At 41.7% G+C, this 22794-nt stretch overlaps 1 protein-coding gene across 1 annotated transcript in view; it reads right to left on the bottom strand.

The window, feature by feature from the left end:
- LOC136883334 (kinesin light chain) overlaps positions 1-22794 on the bottom strand; it is a 191491-nt gene that overhangs the window by 33399 nt on the left and 135298 nt on the right. Inside the window, exons 3-6 of the mRNA XM_067155570.2 lie at positions 16105-16183; positions 6741-6900; positions 4597-4684; positions 175-345 (exon numbers count right to left, since the gene is read on the bottom strand). Coding sequence (XP_067011671.2) covers positions 175-345; positions 4597-4684; positions 6741-6900; positions 16105-16183 — 498 coding nt within the window. The remainder of the gene's footprint in view (positions 1-174; positions 346-4596; positions 4685-6740; positions 6901-16104; positions 16184-22794) is intronic.

Genomic DNA, 22794 nt, shown 5'->3' on the forward strand with positions numbered 1-22794 from the left:
CTGCTTCGGGCATACTGTTTAGTCGAGCAGCTCGTCTCCTTAGTCATCTCAGCCCGAAGTTTGCAAAATTTTCGTATCATACCCTTCATCGAAAATAACGCAGAACAAATCGTGCTGCTATCCTTTCGATGTTTTCCATTTCCCTCATATCACTGTTTCTGTTATGATTCTTACCTGTTTTTGTAACACCAGTGCTAAGTTGACGAGTTGTAAGGCCACTTCCGGGTGCGATTTCCCTTCGAGATCTTCCCAAATTTCCAAGGTCCTCATGAACGAACTTTCTGCACCAGAGAATTCCTTCAACTCAACTTGAATAGCGGCCATGTTGTTCAAGGTGGCAGCCACCTGAAAACATCCAGAATGGGAGTAGAATCAACTTCGACATGAGGAGGTGAACGCACTAATTTGCGTGTTGTATTCCACCCTGACATGCAAACGTGTCATCACCCCAAAAATTGTGACTGACGAGAAACTCACTCCACTTCAATAGTCAGGGAAGTACAGTGTAGAGTTAAAAAAAACTCGGTAGAAGTACTCGGATTTATGAAGGGCAGAAAAGACACCATTTGACACTCCATGTCACACAATGGGTAGAACTACACTATGTGCCGATCACCCTAAATATTATACTATTAATAACAATGAGATGGTGTCTTGTTTGTTTGTTTGTTTGTTTGTTTGTTTGTTTGTTTGTTTGTTTGTTTGTTTGTTTGTTTTTTTGTTCCGGATAGGATGGAAAACTGTTGGATCGAATGAGCTGAAATTTGGCCAAAATATAGCTTGAAATCACGAGGCACGCAGCGGATACATTTGATTTTGATATATTTCACGTTTCGAACAAATGAGACATTTTACAGGGTTATGTCCCAATTTGGGGCAATGTTTGCCCCACATTAACTGAAATAACAGGTAAACAGTTGTCTCTATCAAAAAATGGAGTTCACCTCATTGCCTTAAAATTAAATTATCAGCAAGAAACGTCATATGCATTTTCTTTATAACTTTAACGCTTTTCGAGAAAATTAAGCTTTCTTGTGTATTTGCTGTGGCCGCCTTCACTAGTGAATAAGCTACTTGTTTCGAACGAAGTGGAGTTCGCTAGCCCTGTTCGGCAGAATCCGTATAAACTTGTTCATCGTTTGTTAGAAGGCCAGCAGAAGAATTACCGCGCTATTCTGCGGAAAGAGTTTGGAGTGTACAGTTGTATCGTTGGAAGTGCTCAGTTATTGTTATCTTATTTACAGTCTCCCTTTGTGATATCTTCCGTTTTCGAAGGTCATCATCTAAAAATGTTAGTTCACCTACCTGATGGGGAAGGGCGGGCCACCTAGAAGATTACGCCTTCTCTCTGGCCAGGGGTGTCAGGTGGGTTGAGGATTATGGAGGCGGGGCTCGCATGCGAGGCATAAAGAGGCTTTCATTTCCTCGCCTTTCACGACCCTTGCTTCATTTGTCTAAGGTTCGTACCTTCTTTCTTCTTTCAAGATATTTAATTATTCATTATCTTCATTAAGAGGGGACAGATATTACATTTAATTTTCCGTAGTCTTAGATTTCACATCTTTTATTCAGTTTTGGATCTTCTTTCTTCGTCCGTCAAGTTGTTCTTCCCTTTAAAACAGCAATTACCACCGTCACCAGTTATGTAAATATCTTTAGGAATCATGCCGAAGAGATCAAATCCTACTCTCTCGGCAAAAATGGGCTAAAGCTAGAGCTGTGTCCGCAAAGTGGTCAGCTGAATTTCCTACCCAACGCGAGGTTCGCCTTGCCAGTCAAGCCTCGAGACGGGCTGAATTGTGAAGATCTGAAACTCCCGGCCAACATGAGGTTCGCCTTGCCATTCAAGCCTTGAAACAGCCTGAATTGTGAAGATCTGAAACTCCCGGCCAACGTGAGGTTCGCCTTGCCAGTCAAGCCTCGAGACGGGCTGAATTGTGAAGATCTGAAACTCCCGGCCAACATGAGGTTCGCCTTGCCATTCAAGCCTCGAAACAGCCTGAATTGTGAAGATCTGAAACTCCCGGCCAACGTGAAGTTCGCCTTGCCAGTCAAGCCTCGAGACAGGCTGAATTGTGCAGATCTGAAACTCCCGGCCAAACCTCGAGACAAGTTGAATTGTGAAGATCTGAAACTCCCGGCCAACGTGAGGTTCGCCTTGCCAGTCAAGCCTCGAGACAGGCTGAATTGTGAAGATCTGAAACTCCCGGCCAACGTGAGATTTGCTTTGCCAGTCAAGCCTCAAGACAGGCTGAATTGTGAAGATCTGAAACTCCCAAACAACGTGAGGTTCGCCTTGCCAGTCAAGCCTCGAGACAGGCTGAATTGTGAGGATCTGAAACTCCCGCCAACGTGAGGTTCACCTTTCCAGTCAAGCCACGAGACAGACTGAATTGTGAAGAACTGAAACTCCTAGCCAACGTAAGGTTCGCCTTGCCAATCAAGCCTCCAGACGGGCTGAATTGTGAAGATCTGCAACTTCCGGCCAGGCTGAATTGTGAAGATCTGAAACTTCCGGCCAACGTGAGGTTCGCCTTGCCAGTCAGGCTTCGAGATGGGCTGAATTGTGGAGATCTGTAACTCCGGACCAACGTGAGGTTCGCCTTGCCAGTCAAGTCTTGAGACAGGCTGAGTTGCAAAGATCTGAAACTCCCAGTCAACGTGAGGTTCGGCTTGCCAGTCAAGCCTCAAGACAGGCTGAATTGTGAAGATCTGCAACTTCCGGCCAGGCTGAATTGTGAAGATCTGAAACTCCGGGTCAACGTGAGGTTCGGCTTGCCAGTCAAGCCTCGAGACAGGCTGAATTGTGGAGATCTGAAACTCCCGACCAACGTGAGGTTCGCCTTGCCAGTCAAGCCTCAAGACAGGCTGAATTGTGGAGATCTGTAACTCCCGGCCAAGGTGAGGTTCGCCTTGGCAGTCAAGTCTTGAGACAGACTGAGTTGCGAAGATCTGAAACTCCCAGTCAACGTGAGGTTCGGCTTGCCAGTCAAGCCTCAAGACAGGCTGAATTGTGGAGATCCGAAACTCCCGACCAACGTGAGGTTCGCCTTGCCAGTCAATCCTCGAGACAGGCTGAATTACGGAAAGCTGAAATTACTGACCAGCGCGAGGCCCGCCTCAGTCGTGGTTGTGATTTTGTTTTAAGAAGAAGTACAACTAAGTAATCATCACCGCCACATAACTGATGCCAAAGTCATTCTTCACAGCGAATGTCTCAGACACCAGAACTAAAACTGTTCTACTGTAATTCTAAGGGCTTGATTTCCCTTTACTGAAATTAATTTACGAATTTAATTTTTTAATACAGTCCATGGATGGAGTATCTTTTCTAAATTGTACTTCATTACTAAACTTATGTGTTGGTTGACTTGTTGGTCTAATGAAGACTTGAAATTTTATCTCATGTAAATGGGAGCTTCTCTCTCCTGGCGAAAAAATAAAGTTCCAGAGCTTGTCTGCATTTTTCCTAAAATTGTTAAATGTTGTTTGTTGTTTCTATCTGTTGAAAAGAATACCTGCAAACCAAACCAAGGAAAAGAATAATATTGAAAGATTTCCAGTAAATATATTTTTCAAAACTTAATCTTTGGTTTATGTTTTGTCCAACCATGTATCCCTCACGCTTCTTTTCGTCTCTAGTCCACTTATAGTAACGTAACACTGATCTTAATAATACTTATTTTACTACCTACTAACTGCCGTTTACTATTTTCGAAGGCACTGAGGTGCCAGAATTGTGTCCCACAGGATTTCTTTAACATGCCAGTAAATCTTTCGACACGAAGCTTACGTAATTGCGCACTTTCAAATACCACTGGACTAAGCCAGGATCGAACCTGCCAACTTGAGTTCGAAAGGTCAGCGTTCTATCGCCTGAGCCACTCAGCTCTAGATAAAAATTAAACCACGTCGTTGTGATAAAATTTTCAGTATGATCAGATGTGTAACCACTCATCAAGAATGCATAGTGAATGACCACACGGAATAAAAACGGCGTTATTTCCTGATCAGCTCGCATATGTTTCGATGACATTGAAAAATCAGGCCTCCATTTTGATGGAGCAGACAATGTAGCAAAAAAAGCAAAGCAAAAGCAAAGTCACCTCCGTACAGGCCATGTAGGCCCTTGGAGGAGTGGAAGGTAAAGGCTTACACCATTGTTAACCTCGGCACGTGATGGGGTAGAGTGGTTAGCTCTATGCCCGGCCGCCTTTGCCCCCAGGAATTAACCTGATACTCATTTCTGGTGCAGGCTGAGTGAACCTCAGGGCCATATGCACCTCCGGGAGTGGAAATCTCATTTCTTAAATTTTACGACTTCCTGACGGGGATTCGAACTCACGTCCTTCCGGGCGAACCGAGCACGCCTTTACCGCCTCGGCCGGGCAGCCCCTAGACAATGTAGCAGACTCGTTAAATAATCCCGTGTTTACAATAAATGCTCTGCAAAATCTTATCCCTGTACAATTCACACTGCAACATCCGTAATATAATTTGATGATGGTTTACGGCAAACGATAAAAGTATTTTACAGGTTTGTTCTGGCCACCACATTTACCAGACCTCAATGAAAGTACGTAATGTGGTACTTACAGCTTGATGTTTCGGTCCGAGGCACTGCTCCTGTATTCTCAGGGCTTGCTGCAAAAGTTGTTCAGCTTCCTGGAACTTCCGTTGGTCTCTGAAAGACATTCATAAAATATATCGTGAAAGATGTTAGCAAGATGAGGTGGATTAGAATTCTGTGTATTAGAATAAAAAATTTACCGGACTCATTAGTGAACTGGCTAATATGTCTCCACACAGGTAATATAATAGAGCATATAGTTCTAAAAAAAGGTCTGTTTTCTCCCTCAGTAACGGCAACAATAAATGGCTTATAATATCATTTAGCCTAGCTTTCTAGAGTGCCAGTAAATGTTAGGACAACAGAATAGGCACTGTTACTTTAATAGCTGAATGACATTATCACTGACTAAACATCAATGGAGCTGCGGTCCGATTACTGGCCGATGAGCGGGAGATTTTGACATGAATATGTCTTATGGCTATTTGTGTAACGTAATACGACAAAATGTATGGCGGAAGTAGCGTCACGTTAGTCGTTACCGTAGGTTCTGGTCGCCAAAGATGCTGCTTCTGTGGATTTGTATTTTAAAAAATCCACAGTTCTAACCCTTCAGGCAAACAACTCAATGATGAAAACATCCTAGGGATATGAGCTATGAATTGTAGATAAATAAAATATAATAAAAGTATGAGAATATATTCTTTATTTATTCCTAAAAATTACAATCCTTTTCTTAATTATTGTTATTCGGTCGATTAGATTAGCAGTTTGCCTTTTTCTACCACTACGAGCGCTAATGTGCACAGTTTCACTTAAGCCCTTATAACTGCATTCGGTGTGGATACTTTTCAACAAATCAAACAACGCCTGAGGGTATCGAACCAAGGAACACATTGCAGAAAGAATGGATTGTGTAAAGAAGTTAATTTGGGTAGAATTTGAAACAAAAATAATACAATTTGAAACCTTTCCGGGCCACTTAGCCCTTCAACTTTCGGTACAATTGAGGAAAGTCTTAATTTTACGTTTTTCGTAGTTTTCGTAGTATAGAGACCCCTAGTTTGTCTGCTAATGAATGTTTTCAACATTAAAATTGAGTGCGTGGAAACAGAAATTGTACAGTCAGTGAAGTCACATTAGTCGTTACCATAGGTCTTGATTTTTTATTTTTTTATTTTTTATCGGTCGGTCGGTCGGTCGGTCGGTCGGTCGGTTGGTCGGTTGGTTGGTTGGTTGGTTGGTTGAAAGACATATTCATGATCATAAGCTCTTCGCAAAGGAAAAAGTTTATATTATATTCCTTGCGGGTACTGATTACACTTTCACCAGTTTTTTTTTTTAATTGGACCTCTCGTGGCCATCATCACAATATCAAAATTTAGGTTTAGTCAGAGGAAGGAGTGTATTTCATGGTCCTTCCCTTCATTCCTAAGAGCAGCTGATCGGTACTGTGGAGCTTGCCCACTCTAACGCTGCCTGGCGAGGCGCGCTTGAACTCGAAGGGTCCTCACACTTGTTCTTATATTCGTCATGATGTTAGTAATGTGAGTGTGTGGAAGTTAAAAATTGAATAAAAACAGTATCGTTAATGGGCAGCGTTTTAAGTGTTTGTGCACCCACCTCGGTTTCCGGTTTCTAGTGTTTCGAGGTTTGAGGTTGGATCTAGCGTTAGGTTTAGAAGGCGGCGTTTTGTGGTTTTGAAAGTGAGAAGTGGGGGGGTAACTTGATATCTTGGTTAGTGAGTTTCTTGGCTGCAGGATCTCGGCTACTCGATCTACCAAGGTGGCCCTGTAGTAGGGGGGGGGGGGAGGCTTGTAAGTTTGGGGTAATTTTGGTTGAAGGGGATGATATTAGGCGTCGGGAGTTGGAGGGCATGGCGTCCCGGGAGGGGAGCGTCCACAGCCGACCGCGCCGATCCCGCCTCATGTTCCGGACCGCGACGCATCGGCCGAACACAATGGGCGGGGTACCTCGCACCGGACAGTCAAAATGCTACTTGCTATTATTGCACGCATTCTATTGAATTTTTGTGTAGTTGGGTGAATATTAGTACTGTGCGGTTTTACGATAAAGAATACGGTTTACTTTGAATTTCTGTATGGTTTTTCAGTTTTCGTGTGTTGGCAACGCTGATCCGGGCGTAAGTATAGAAAGACTCTTTGCTCACCGGTACGCCAAAGCTACGTGGGTCAGCATGTTAGCAACCTCGCTGCTCTCTCCTTGACGTAGCGCGTCCTCACATCGCCGTGACGCGGCGTCTACCTCTCCTTCAGATAACAGCTGGGTCACTTCTTGACGGGCGGCCTTAAGGTCTTGCATTGGAACATCTGGAAATGGTAGTACAATATGGTTTATAGAATTGTAGCCAAAAGAATAAACATCGCATTGCTAGCATTACAAGGACGGAAAGAAAATATTGCTATTTAACTGAAGGTAGGTGGTGGTGATGGTGATGATTGTGGTGATTATTATTGTTTTAAGAGGAAATACAGCTGCGCAAGTCATTCAACTCATTCAACTCATTCATGAAACTCTCTCACAATTTGGTGGTTATCCGGGACTGGAAGAGAGGATTTTTCTTGGTTATCTATATATTAAACTCTCACAGGCACAACACCGAAAGTTACAATTTTAGGAGAAATTTCAGAGCCATTCGAAATTACAACAGGGATCAGACAAGGTGATGGATTATCACAACTATTATTCAATCTTGTTCCGAAGAAACTGGTTCGAGAATGATAAAATGAAACTAAAGGGATCAATATTGGTAGACTTCTCAAAACAAAATTCACCTTTATTGCCTCGCCTTTGCAGGTGACTTGGCAATCCTCCCCAACACCAAACATGAAGCACTCCAGTCGTAGAAAAGCTTAATGAAATAGCGACAAGAACAGGTCTGAAAATTTCATATGAAAAGACAAAGTTTATGAAAGGTACAAAGTCAGGATTTAACAACCATTCTATAATCACTGGATATGGGAAAATCTTCCAAATAGATAAATTCAGATACCTAGGCGAAATTATACAACCAAACGGGATAAATCAGCAAGCAAACAAAGAAAGAATTACAAAATTACAAAAAGCATGCAAAATTGTCTGGAGCACATTACAGAAAAAAATCTATATCCCAAAATGCAAAATTACAGCACTACAACACAGTTATCAAACTAGAAGCCCTTTATGCATCAGAGACTCTGATCACAAATAAAAATATCGAAAAATAAAAGAGGAAAATTCTAGGACCTAAATGCGAAAATGGTATTTGGATGAAAAGGAAATCACAGGAAATCTATCAAGTAACAGAAAAAATTACAGACACCATTAGAAAAAGAAGATAAGAAATATATGGTCACCTGATCAGGGTGAATAACAATATGTTAACAGAAAATACTAAATCTCGCAGTATCTCTAAAAATCACAACAACTGGTTTGTAGAAATAAACAAAGACCTTCAGGAAATTTATATAAATTACGAAATCTTGCAAGACAGAAAAAATTCAGAAATCTCATAAACAAACATAAATTTGCTGATCAACCTAAAAGACAAGCTACAGGATGCACGAAAGAACTCAAAAAGAAACACATAGAAAGGATTAAGATAGTTTGGGAAGACAAGAAGAAACTTTGTGCTAAGTTCACACGCGCTCCTTAGTTGAGCATAACGAATAAAAAAGAAGAATTTACCAAAAACAGCTTCGGCAAATCCGTTCGTCCGTTCTACTGGACCGATCTGCTTCATTATTCTCTCCGGAATTTGCTGTAAGTGAATCATGAGATACTTAGCCTATAGGTCTCTAAGTACAGCCAACTTGAGTAATTACAAAATCAAATCATTTAATGATCAATCTAGTAATTGCAGGCGAAGGCTTACCCTAGCCCGCAATACACTCTGTGCCTAGCAGGTTGCTAAGCGATTAACATTTTCATTAATATTCTGATCCTTAGTAATGTCATTGCATGCAGCCACTTTTGGTTACTCCCTGTCAAGCCAGAGAGGGTACACTTCCTCTGATCACGGAAGAATACTATTACCCGCTAAATACTTTTTGAATCTCTAACCTTTTCCAGCTTCCAAATATGTTCAACAGATGGCAGAGCGTTCCTAATAACTTACATGCCACTACGAGAAAAAGTCTAGGTACAAACAGACCCCACCATGACATACGCCTTGGATATTATCTGGGAACACTAGAATTATTTCTTTTTAAAAAAGTTCTCTGCCTGGAAGAAAACGCTCATCCGAGACATCTTTGCTGACGACGTACAATTTTACATCCATGCAAAACCAACAGACGTTTTGACAGCAATCGAGAAAATTAACATGGATCTAGAGGCCATAAGTAAATGGTCTTACCAGCATGGACTTATTTTGAACCCGAAAAAGTCCCAAACTATAGTAATTGCCCACCCAAGACTTATTTCCGACAATTTCCGCATGTCCATCCCCGACGTACAACTTCAAAATCAAGTGTTGCCCTTTTGCAAGAGCGTAAAAAATCTCGGAGTAACCATTGACCAGCACCTCTCGTGCACGGATCAGATAATATCTGTGAGTAGACGAGTTTTTGCTACGTTGCACACATTAAACAATTTCAAATTTACTTTTCCGTTCAGTTTAAAGAAGAAACTAGTTGAAACCCTCGTTCTTCCAATATTCGATTATTGTGACGTAGTTTACAAAGATGTGAAAACCGAGCTTCGAGACAAACTACAACGTGCACAGAATGCCTGTGTAAGATTTATATGTAATCTGAAATTTTCAGATCATGTTACCCAGTCTTACGTCGACCTCGGATGGCTACGCCTTGAAGACAGACGCAAGCTGCATACCCTGACTTCATTGCATCGAATCCTTACCTTACAGTCCCCATCTTACCTGTATGAACGATTTCATAGTCTTTCTGAACACCATGATAAAAACACCAGAGCGCTGAGCTCGACATTGCTCGCTACTCCTAAGCATAAATCCTCAACCTACAATTCCTTCACTGTTGTGGCCAGCCGTGAATGGAACTTCCTTCCGCAGCAGGTCAGAGGGATATCAAACCACGGAAGATTTAAAAGTATGTGTTCAAAATATCTCTATGAAACGAGCTCGTAGTGCGACAGTCTTATTATTATTATTATTATTATTATTATTATTATTATTATTATTATTATTATTATTATTATTATTATCTTCTTATTATTATTCTTCTTCTCATGGCCATTCTTCTTCTTCTTCTTCTTCTTCTTCTTCTTTTCTTCTTCTTTTCTTCTTCTTCTCATGGTCATTATTCTTCTTATTATTCTTATTCTTATTCTTCTTATTTTTATTCTTCTCCTGGTCATTTTTCGTCTTCTTCTTATTATTATTATTCTCCCCATGGTCCTTATTATTATTATTATTATTATTATTATTATTATTATTATTATTATTATTATTATTATTATTATTATTCAATAGTGTTAGAAAGTACTCAGCTGTGGTTTCCTGCATAGTTATCCTTATCCCTATCCCCATTTGGCAATGTTTTTCACCCACAGTAAACACATGAAAACTGAACATTCGTCAATGTGATATACTTCTGGAATTGGACAAATTAATTGTAAATATTAGTAGGTTTATCTATATTATTATTATTATTATTATTATTATTATTATTATTATTATTATTATTATTATTATTATTATTATTATTATTATTATTATTATTATTATTATTATTGAAATTGTAATTCGTTCTTTGTTGTATGTTAATTTCTTCGTACGAAGCAAAATATTAATTTATATTGTGTATTATAATAGTTATTTTTATGTACAGTAGGATAGCATAGTATCGTAGTAATTTGTTTCAGTCTCTTTTTTTCATTTATTCAGTATGTTATATATTTTTATGTTAATCATGTATTTCACTGGTTAAGTGTAAGACAGGGACACGTGTCCCTAACTTTGCCAGTTAAAATAAATCATATCTATCTATCTATCTATCTATCTATCTATCTATCTATCTATCTATCTATCTATCTATCTATCTATCTATCTATCTAATTTATGAGCTCACAAGACAAACGTTGTATATATAGAACTGCGATTAAAAATACGACTGCCTTCTACAACACAATACCAAGCTTAAGCCGAATTCACACGGGGATAAATTGCTGGAGTCAAGTACTTGAAGCAAGTCGACTTTTCTTCAACTTTCCACGTATGATTAAGTCAGGACTGTCAAGTTGTAACTTTCCTTGCTACTTAATTTGAGTTGCTGAGCCGTCAACTTATGCGTCCACTTTCCCATCACGTGACTGACTTGACTCCAGTAGCTGCCCATCTGAACCCCGACTTGTGGGCAAATGAACTCGAAAACAGAACACGTGTATTTTTCTCGAGATTTTTAGTACATTTATTGGTATATAATAATGAATGCTCCTAATAATAAGTGGAATGCAACCAAATATTGCAGTTTCTCGACATTATTTTGTGAAGAATACGAAACTTTATGGTTCCTGTAAGCTAAGCAATCCTCTCCCGCCAGTTCTTTCAACAAGTTGTTAGATGCACCATGCAAAGCCCTTCTGCTAATCCACCATTTAACCCAAGTTTTCTTCTTCTTCTTCTTCTTCTTCTTCTTCTTTTTACCAGGTGAGTTGGCCGTGAGGTTAGGGGTGCGCAGCTGTGAGCTTGCATCCGGGATACAGTGCGTTCTAACCCCACTGTCAGCAGTCGTGAAGATGGTATCCATGGTTTCCATTTTCACACCAGGAAAATGCTGGGACTGCACCTTAATTAAGGCCACGGCCTCTTCCTTCCCACTCCTAGACCTTTCCTACCCCCCTTTGGGTGGGGGCGGTAGAATAACATCCACGGTATCCCCTGCCTGTCGTAAGAGGCGACTAAAAGGGGCCCCAGGGGCTCTGAAATTTGGACCGTGGGTTGGCGTCCACGGGGCCCTTAGCTGAGTCGTAGCATTGCTTCCACTTACTTGTGTCAGGCTCCTCACTTTCATCTATCCTATCCGACCTCTCTTGGTCAACTCTTGTTCTTTTCCGACCCCGACGCTGTTAGGTTTGCGAGGGCTAGGGAGTCTTTCATTTTCACGCCCTTCGTGGCCCTTGTCTTCCTTTGGCCGATATCTTCATTCTTCGAAGTGTCGGACCCCTTCCATTTTTTCCCTCTGATTTGTGTTATATAGAGGATAGTTGCCTAGTTGTACTTCCTCTTAAAACAATAATCACCATCACCACCGCCACCACCACCTAGTCCTTTTCTATCCCATCGTCGCCATAAGACCTATCTGTGTCGGTCGGACGTAAAACAAGTTGTAAAAAAAATTAAGACAGTTTTATAAATCATGCAATATTAATGCCCAAATTAGCTTTAAGCATGCTTGTATTTGTGCACTTGGCATCTCAACTTCAATAAACTGAATGTAAATTCATAGACAGCTACAAGTGAAATACCATATTAAACCACTGAAGTTTACGCACTCTTTAAAGACAGTTAACATGCGCTTTCCACGTCTGATTAAAGTACTGGCTTCAATTTAGATGTTTCGAGTACTTGACTCCAGTAAACTACCCCCGTGTGAATCAGGCTTTAACATCAAGAACTGCAGGATTATAAAAACAGCGAGAATATATGGGTGGATTTTTTACCAAACAGACGGCATGATGACGTCAGAGTGGATGTATTTTTTTTTTTTTACAGGAACTCAGGCCATTCATTCATTCATTCAATTCAAAACATTCAAATGCATGTTGTAACTGTATGTGTAACAATACGTACAATAAATTCTTTTCTATTCTACAACTGCGAAGCCATGCTCTATTAACACGAATCAGAGGAAAGATAGAAGAAGCCCAGACACTTCGAAAAATGAAGGTATCGGCCAAAAAAGAGTGTGATAATTGTACCGGTAGGTACACCTCAACGCCGCGTAATCAAAATCAGCGTCTAAATTAATTCATCTATTGGTCAAACAGTGAAACTGAAACTACACCAACTTGGAACTTTAATCAGAAGATGTCACCACTAAAATATTGAGTAGTTTTGTTATTGTGAAGTTTCCTAAAATGACTGAATTTCTCCTAGTTTTGTTTGCTATACATCAAGAAGTCTGGATATTTCTCCACAGATGACACCACTAAAAACTTTATGATCATGCCCTCTGGTGCAAAGTGAAAGAACTTATAATTTAAAGAAGTTTTGTATTTCTAGGTTTTTGTAACTGATTGATGTTCATTTATTTTTGGGTTGGCAATATTTCCTTTTTCCTTCCGCCAGTATTGAATCTAGCCAAACACTAATTTCTGTAATTAATTTTCAACCTATCACAGGCTTCTTGTTCGATTCTGAGTGTTACTCTTGAACTCAACCAAAAAAATTGAGAGGGTGTGGCTAGTTTAGTCTTCAGTGATCTCGAACCTTCCCTGAGGGTTTATAAACTGCGGCTTTGTACGTTTCTTGGCATACTGATCGACGTCTATCTGAGTGTGTGTGTGTTTAGCAGGGGGCGGGCGGCCTCTTTCGTCGTTAGCTAGAACATCTACAAGGTAATGGCCACATAACTTTATTCTTTTTTGCTACCTCCGCAGTTTAATCCGAGGGAAAGGTCCGAATCTTTAACTATGTAACTGTACCTTTCTAAAATGTAACTTTTCTTTTGGCTAATGTAAAATTTTCGAAAGTCTTTAACTGTAAATCGGAAATAGAGAGTGAAGTACCATCCCGAGCTCCCCTTCATCTTGGCTTGAGATGCCTACGTTTTTGTAACCTTTCGTTTCTGCAATGTATTAAAGTTATTTCCATGCGTGCTACCTCAGTTGTTTCGGAATAGCCCCTGTTTCATCGGCCGAGAGCCCTATAGGTTTTAATTTTTTGGAGCACAGTCTTCGCCTCCATTCAAATTGTACTCGGGCCGTTTATTTAACCTGTTCTTTTTCACCAAGGCCCTGTAGGTTGGGTACTAGATACCTCTGTGTAATAATATTTCTATTTGTAAGTAGTGCCTTGTAGGCCAAAGATTGTCAGATTTTCATGCAATGTTGCCTTGAGTAGGCTTGAGAAACTGAGAGCCTGTTAGCTCTTTTTCAAGTTTTTTTAATTGTAAATAATGCCTCTGGAAGGCTAGATATTAGGAGCTAGTGCACTTTGAATTAGGGGATTTCAGCCCTTGACTTTGTTCTTATTTTTGAATTGTAAATTTGCGCTGGGAGCTCTGGAAATTTTAAAATTAGGGCCTGAAGCCCAGGATCTGTAAAAGTCACTAATCTCGGACTTTCCTAATCTTGTTTCAAGAGTACTTTGTACCTGATATGTTTTATGTTCACCAAGTGAAAATTGTTAAGTTGTTGTTTTCTGAAAAAATATAACCTTCAGTTCAAGTTAAATTGATTTTGATATTGTAGATAGACCCATTCACCCCGGCACCTTCTTTAACCTCTTTCCGGGTAACCCCGTAACAATAATGAAGGACTCCGTAGACCTCGCAAACTTAATACCGTCGGGGTCAGAAAAGAACAAAAGTTGACCAAGCGAGGTCTGATAAGATAGACGAAAGTGAGTAGCCTGGCAAAAGTAAGTAGAGGAAATGCCAGGAAGCTCAGGGCTCCGTGATCGCCAACCCACGTTCCCAAATTTAAGAGCCCCTGGAGCCCTTTTAGTCACCTTTTACGACAGGCAGAGGATACCATGGGTGTTATTCTACCACCCCTCCCACAGGGGGTGTCTGTTTGAAAAGTCATATTCGCCAACCTACGGTCTCAAATTGGGAGCCCTGGTATCCCGTTTTAGCTAACTTTTACGATAGCCAGGAGATACCGAGGGTGTATTCTACCGCCCCAACCCACAAAGAGATCCTCTAATAATCGTATGGCCTAGCTACCGCGTGCAGGGTGTTTTTATTTGACGCTATCTGGCTGCCTGCTTGCCAATTTCGACGTTTCCTTTTACTCTAAGGCCACTAGATGACAGAGTAAACCCTCCCTCTCTTGGTCGTCGATGGCTGAGCGTCTAATGAATTTTGTCGTGTGAACACCCAATGTATTTCCAGAAACATTTTACATGCCGGTATCGTTTGACATGGAGTTACTTCCGCCAAACCTTTTACATGCCGGTATCGTTTGACATAGAGTTATTTCCGCCCTTCAATAATCCGACTACCTCTGCCAGATTTGGACCCACGATCTTGAGATCCGGAGGCCGACACTTTACCACTGATCCGCGGAGGCAGCTAGGGGGAATTCTCTGACAGGCTAAAAATGGCACAAGGTTGTATTGGTGCCGTTTTATGTTGGAAAGATTTGATGGAAGATGGTCCAAGGACGCCTACAACATTGTGATGGGTGACAAAGATACCGAAACCCAGAGATAATCTTCTGCTTGATGCTTTCCAGATAAAAACACACGCACAAAAGTCCGGAGGAGTCGCAGTTTTGGAAAGAAATCATTGCAAATTTCTTAATTAAAACGGGTCCTCTGACCAATGTGACCTTGGACACACGTCGCATTGTTAATGTCGAGTTGGAAATCCAAGCATCCCAAAATCGAAGCCGGAATACCGTGAAAACAATTCGATTCACGGGGCTGCAAGGACTGCCGAAATTTTCGAAGGGGAAAATGTGCGAGTGTTTTGACACCCACCTTATTCACCCGACCTGGCCCCCTGCGATCTTTCTTGTTCTCAGAAAACAAGGACAAAATTCGTGGTCTAAGATATCCATTGGATGAAAGGGCCATAATACTCTTGGTGACATACCAGAAGAAGCCTGGACTGATACCTTTTCTAAATTGTTCCTAAGGATGGAAAAGTGTATAAGTGCTGGTGGAGAGTACAGCAAACTCCCGATTATCCGGGTGTGGATTACCTGGTCTGTGAGTTATCCGTGGACCCCCAAGGTTTATTGTACTTTTTACTTTTTATTTTTGCCATGGGATTTTGAATACTTGTGAACTTCGCGCTTGAAATTCGAGTGCACTCTCTACTGCAAGTGTGCTGCTTTGCTCGAGAACTAAACACCAAACAATGTACTGTAGAGCAGCTCTTTGTTTGGCAGTCATGGCTACGAAGCGAAAGAAAGTGCTTTGAACTTTTTGAAAAAAGCTTGAATTAACTGAAAATTTCGAGAAAGGAGAATCAATAAATAAATTAGCGAATTATTATGGGATTGGGATGTTGTATACTTTTGCACCGGTACCTCAAATATTTGACCAACAATAGACGTTGGAAGTACTTTTTCTATTAGCCTGCTTTATTTGCTACAAGTAGTTACTCAATGTGTTAATTGTTTGTCATTATTGAATTTTCAAACAGTATTCTATGTTCTGTATTTATAAAGATTTGTTGTACACTAAAATGCACAAAATCGTATTATCCGTGTTTTTAGTTATCCGTGCGAATTTGAGCGGTGATTAGCTCGGATAACCGAGAGTTTGCTGTATTTTAAAAAGTTGAAACAGTTTTATTAATAAATTCATTTCAATTGTTCCAGCTAGAACCTTTTGACATAACTTCCTTAGTGATAAGTTTACAACATCTCTAGGATAAGCATACCTTTCGTAGATACAGTTTTGATGTCTTCGGATGGCGCAGTGGAATGATTTTCAGCCTTTTCCTCTCCATCGTGTGGTTCCTAGGATAGGAAAAAACAATAAGATTTGTTAAATCAGACAGTCGCCTTAAAACTAGGTGTGATGGTGGTAGTCTAGGGTGATGAACCTATATTTTACCCTGATGCTCAGGGTTCGATTCCTGGTCAGGTGAGAAATTTATATCTGGGTCTGAGGGCTGGTTCTTGGCCCAGTCAGCCTACGTAAAAACTATCGATGAGATAACGGCCCCGGTCTAGAAAGCCAAGAGTAATTTCGGAAAGGATTTAAAGCACGTATCATATCGTAATCAGCAGGAGATAGTAGCGGTGACTTGGTAGACAAAAGCCCATCAGGGATATAACGCCATAGGGGAGGTTCTTTTTACAAAAGGGAGTACAACTGGCAATCCATCTTCTCTTTACACTAATCAGATGAAAAATACGGAGATCTTCGAGAAATAGGTATACCGAACGAGTTGGTCACGCGGTTAGGGTCGCGCAGCTGTGAGCTTGCATTCGGAAGATAGTGGGTTCAAACCCCACTGTCGGCAGCCCAGAAGATGCCTTCCGTGATTTCCTATTTTCACACCAGGCTGTACCTTAATTAAAGCCACAGCCACTTCACACTTCCGGTATCGGTGCGACCTAAAGCAAATTGTAAAATTATTTACAAAATGAAATGAGGGTATGGAAAAATCCGCTAAACAAAAAGTGTTTATCTAAAATCCTCAAAACTACAACACAGTAGTCAAACCGGAATGCCTATTCGCGAGTGAATGTCTAGTATTTAATTAAAAGCTGATTAAATTAGAAGTAATCCGGCCCCGCGCTGTAGGGGGCAACGCGTCCGTCTGTCATCCAGCGGCCCTGGGTTCGATTCACGACCGGGTCAGGGATTTTTTATTGTAAATGACTAATATACCTCGTCTGAGGACTGGGTGTTTGTGTCATCCGTAACGTTCCTTTCCTCACATTCAACACTTCAGACTTCCGCAATTTCCAAATACACGCAGGTTCCTGACATATGGTGCAAGTAGGAGCAAAAGATCTTTCTAGGTCGACGCCCCGAACAAATAGCAATTATTTTAATTTAAAAAAATAAAAACAGCAGTACTGGAAAGAAAAATTATACGGAAAATTCTCGGTCCGCTAAGAACTCTGGAAATCAAGAAATAATGATGAAATATATAGGAACATAGAAAACTTTACAAATACAATGCAGAAGAAGCCATTGATATTTTTGGACATTTATGCAGAATGGATGACAACAGGTTAACCAAACAGATCTTCAAATATCTTTGGAACAAGAAGTCAACAAGAACCTGGATTCATGAAGTCAAGAAAGATTTGGAAAGAAACAACATAAGGGAAGAAGAAGCAACAGAGAGAGATTTTTAAAAAGAAAACTGTTCCAAGGTTGGGAGGGAAAGAAAACAGGTTCAGAATTGTCCGAGGAGAGGAAAAGGGGACATAGTGGGTAGATGAAGGAGAAGAAGGAACAACAAATGGGGAAGCATTGAAATTGTCACGTGGTCCTTAGAAGACGCTAACGGAGAAAGAAGAAGAAATGAGGGTATCGGTGAAAGAAAGGCGCGAAAATGAAAGACTCTTTAGAACTCGGAAACATAACGTCGTCTGGATTGAAAGAGAACGAGAGTTGACCAAGGAGGGTCATATTGGAAAGCTGACGGCGGGAAGCGTGGCATATGAGAGACTGTCAGACTCGATTAGTTCCCCTGTGTAGGAGGTGGCGCCGTAGAACAACACCCCCGGTATCCCCTGCCTGTAGTAAGAGGTGACAAAAAGGAGCCTCAGTAGGCCTTAACGTGGGAGCGTGGACTGGCGACCACGGGATCCTTAGCTGGGTCCTCGCATTACTTCCACTTCTGCCAGGCTCCTCACTTCTTTCATCTATCCTATCCGACCTCCTTTAGTCAATTTGTTATTTTTCTGAACCCGACGGTATTACGTATAGGTATAGAGGCCTAGGGTGTCTTCCATTTTCACGCCCCTGGTGACCGTTGTCCTTATTTGGCCAATAACATTATTAGGGAGTTTTTCACTTTCACATCCTTCGTGGCCCTTGTCTTTCTTTTCGCCGATACCTTCATTTTTCGAAGTGCTGGATATTCTCCATTTTCCCTCTGGTTAGTGTTAATAGAGGATAGTTGCCCAGTTGTACTTCCTCTTAAAACAATAATCACCAGGACCACCACCTTTCACACACTCTGTATATACGGCTCTCCTTTTCCCGCTTAACTACTTTCAAGAGTATTTTCTAAACCTTGGGTTAGTCATACTGTACAAGCTCAGATGAATGTTCGTCCGTTTTCCTGCTTGCTAAAACATCACGTAAAAGTTAAATTTACGAGATACCAAAATTTCACTCCATGTTGTGAAATATCATCAAGATCAACTCCTAGGCCTTTCCTATCCCATTGTCGCCATAAGACCTATCTGTGTCGGTGCGACGTAAAACCGCTAGCTGAAAATCAGTTCTTCCAGTATTTTATTGCTGTGGTGTTTTAATTCTTGAATAACTTAGGAAGATAACAACAAAGTAGGAAAAATTACACTAGATTGATAAAAGTGTTTACTCTATAATAGGATACACCCAACGCTGCAGTTCCAAAATTTTCAAAGGGTATACTCTAAGTCAGTACATGACAAATCTCGGATGCCAGACCTCTCTGGCGACAAACATTAGTGGGTTAGAGCTAGTTGCAGCAAACTTCCCTTAATTTGGCTTTAAGGAGGTATATACCAGTGCCCCTCAGGGTGCATGCACCGGTGCATTTCACGACGCAAGGTGCAAAAGACGACTTCGCTAGGTTGACCAGAGTGCAGACCAACACTCCTCTGTTTTAAAATAGCGCTGGCTCTCTCTTCTCCTACTCCTGTCTCGCTCGCTCCACCTGTCTCCCCCTTTCTCACTTGCTCCCCAGCGCTCCACCATCCGAGCAGATTTGAACCGAGCTTAGGCGAGTCGCTCCGAGACAAAACCTGGTCCGAACCGAGCCGAGTCCGGCCGATGCACGGTGCACAGGACCTCTGAGCCTCGGTTTGTACGCGTGAGATTTTGGGCGCTGGTATATACTGTAGTCATAACTAAGACCGATACGACTACAAAGCCAAGTTTTGCAGTCGGAAGACAAGTCGACTGTTTTGTGCATGGTTTCCTGTGGTTTCCTATTTTCACTTCCAGACAAATGCCGGGACAGTTCCTATTCTTAGGCCACAATCTTTTCCTTCCAGTTTACCCAACTTCATTCCCATCATTCATCCCTTCATCTTTAGTTCCTCAACTGAGGTTGGCGTCAGGAAGTGCATCCGGCCGCAAGAACATGCCACGAAATTTCGTCTCACCTTATTCCCGACCTCGAATCAGAAAACGGGACTAAGGTCAGACATACATACTGTACAAACATTAGGCATTTTACGGTGAAAAGGAAGAAATCCATATTTACTTACTTTGCTAACACTGTAGTCTAAGTGATAAGTGATAAAACAGCAGACACATTTAATCATACAAACAAACAGAGCTCATCTAGGTACATTAGAACTTTATACATTCATTCATTATCTTAGTCCTGAGGCAGAGTTCGCATTTGATTCTCCTATTTATTTATATATATATTTGCTATTTGCCTTACGTCGTACCGACGCAGATAGGTCTTATGGCGACGATGGAATAGGAAAGGCCATGAATGGGAAGAAAGTGGCCTTAATTAAGGTACACCCCCAGCATTTGCTTGGTGTGATAAATGGGAAACCACGGAAAACTATCTTCAGGGCTGCCGACAGTGGGGTTAGAACCCACTATCTCCCGGATGCAAGCTCACAGCTGCGCGCCCCAAACCGCACGGCCAACTCACGCGGTCCTAAAAAATTAAAAATCGAATTATTACCACGTATTTTGTAAGTAAACTCGTGTCTTCACCCCGAGGGGGAGCAGCTCTTCTCAGGAGGTGAGCTGCATGTGCAATTTAACCACACACCATCCCTCCTGCTATTCTTAAATCCCTGACACCACCGGGAATCGAGCTCAGGCCTCCGAGGACGGCAGCTAATAGTGCTAATCGTTACGCTACGAAAGCGAACTGTGCATTTTGATATCTATCGTCGTACGTTCACACAGCATCTCTTTCTCGGAATCGTCTTGCAGACCTGCCGCCTATCTGTTTCGGAAAAAGAAAGAAAAATACATCGACTATAGTATTTAGAAATCCTGTTTGTAACTCAACGCAGACAACATGTACCTTGTTCAAAACGACGACTCAATTTAAACAAAAATGCGGAAAATATTACCAAATGTGACATATCACTAACATGAGCATACGACCTAAACAGTAAAAATTGCCGAAATGTGCATTTATAAGCAACACGAAATTGCTTTAAACGTGGACAAGGACCCATCATTATTTTTCAGATTTCGGGTAAAATGGGCTCAGGAAAGTACTACTAAAAACGTTTTCATTCCTCCCCTGAAGGGGGAGGCGGGCCTCTTAGACGGTGACGCCGTCTCTCAGGCCGGGAGATTTGTTACGGAGAAGATGACGGGGTTGGCTGTCGAGGCCTATTCTAGGAAATGTCCCGGCATTCGCCTTAGTGCAGGAGAATGGAAAACCACTGGAAACCATTCTCAGGGCAGCCGATGTTTGGGGCCAGCCGTGAGGTCCAGACCTGTCCCGTCTCCCGAATGCAGAGGCCGAGAGCCTTCCTCCATCTACCGACCCTCAGGAAAGAAATATGACTTTTCCTTATACAAACCTTACTAGTTATGTTGTTTATCAAACGGAACATTTCATGTTCGCAATTATGACCGCAGTTGGAGAGTTAAAACTCGCTGACGGAATGGCGAAATTAAAAGTAAAAGAAACGAAACCAGAAGGTATACCCAAGAAATCAGAAGTTAAGCAGAGGGCATATGGCATATACTCGCGTATGCCCTCGACTACAGCCCTGGATACACCTATCACAGCTGTTCACATCAAATCCTGCACTCGACACTGCAGTTGGTCCTTGCCTGCGTCACCGCTGCTCAGATGTCAGCACTGCGTCACAAAACAAGTGAATTAGTTGGCTAATCTATAGCCATCAGGAAGAAGGCAGGTATTTATAGCTGATAAGACTATCCTTTCAACAAGATAACTGACCTTTGTTTATACGCTCCACGTGTTGTGAAATTATCAATTATTCTCAAGAAGAATGACAGACAGGTTTAAGAGATTGCATTAATCAAAACATATTTGTCTCTATTTGAACGCTGATGATGATGATGATGATGATGATGATGATGATGTCTACAGTTTCGAAAGCCTACTTGGGCTGGTGAGTGTCAGAAGAAAACTCTTCACAGTCGTACGTCTTCTCCACTGCATGGGAAAACATAGAACTATGGATATGTTTTTGGACGGTCTGCGGATACAGAGTGGTCTCGGCCCACAAGTGGCCACGGCTGGTCCGTGATCCGACAGCTCTGCACTCCGACCGGCCAACCGAGCAGATGAGAGGTAGCCATGGCTTTACGGTGGCTCTACGCCTCTGTATTCGCGAGACGGAGAGGGGCTGGTCCCCACCGTCGGCTTTTCCGTAGTTTTGCATTCTCCTACACTAAGGCGAATGCCGGGGCAGTTCCTAGTAAAGGCAACGACCGCCAAACCTCTCATCTTCACAGCACAAATCGTCCCTTAAAAAACAACACCGCTCATCTGACAATGCTCTTCCTATCCATTATGTTCCTGGTGACGCCTTCCAGCCACATATCGATATGCAGTTCATCAGAACAATTTTCGTTGAGTTCGTTTTCCTATGCACGTGTGTCAAGTATAATGAACCTTACTGTACCTAAATGTAGGAATGTATGTTTGCATGACATAACCTCCTCCTAGAGTATGATGTATTTTAAGGCCCATTTTTCTTTACACAACCGCATAGGAAAATGAACCCAACGAAAATTGTTCTGATGGACTGCATATCCATATGTGGCCCGGGGGAGCGTGACCAGACTTAAGGAAAATATTGGACAGGAACAGCATTGTAAGATATGTGGTGTTTCTTAAGGGACGATATCCTTCTCCGATACAAATCTCCTGGCCTCAGAGACGGCGCCACCGTCTAAGAGGCCCGCCTCCCTCCTTCAGGGGAGGAATGAAAACATTTAGTAGTAGTAGTAGTTGTTGTTGTTGTTGTTGTTGTTTTTGTTGTTGTTGTTTTGCCGTAGAAGACGAGAGAGCTTGTACAGATTCCTTGGTTGTTCCCCTCGAGGGGACATAAAGAGTTCCTATAAATGGAAATAAAACTGAGTGTTTCCACAAAATAATGGAAAGGCTCATGTATTGTGAGAAAATAAAATTCATTCTAGAACTCGCCTCAGAGACCCTCCTGATGAACAAAAAAAAAAGGCACCATGGATGATCTAGAGAAAGCCGAAAGACGTATCCTCAGGAAAATTCATGGACCGAGATTGCTCCCAGATGGAACCTACAGACTTAAATCGACTCTGAGCTGTATCGACAGTTAGAATCAGCCAATACCAGCATGTGACGTAGGAGGCTTAAGTTTTACGGACACCTACAACGAATGGACAGCAACGGGCTTACCAAGAAGTTCTTCCCTTTGGTTAAAAGCTACAAGACTCGAAGCTTGTGGCA

The sequence above is a fragment of the Anabrus simplex genome, chromosome 11, assembly GCF_040414725.1.
Source record: "Anabrus simplex isolate iqAnaSimp1 chromosome 11, ASM4041472v1, whole genome shotgun sequence".
Taxonomy (NCBI): domain Eukaryota; kingdom Metazoa; phylum Arthropoda; class Insecta; order Orthoptera; family Tettigoniidae; genus Anabrus; species Anabrus simplex.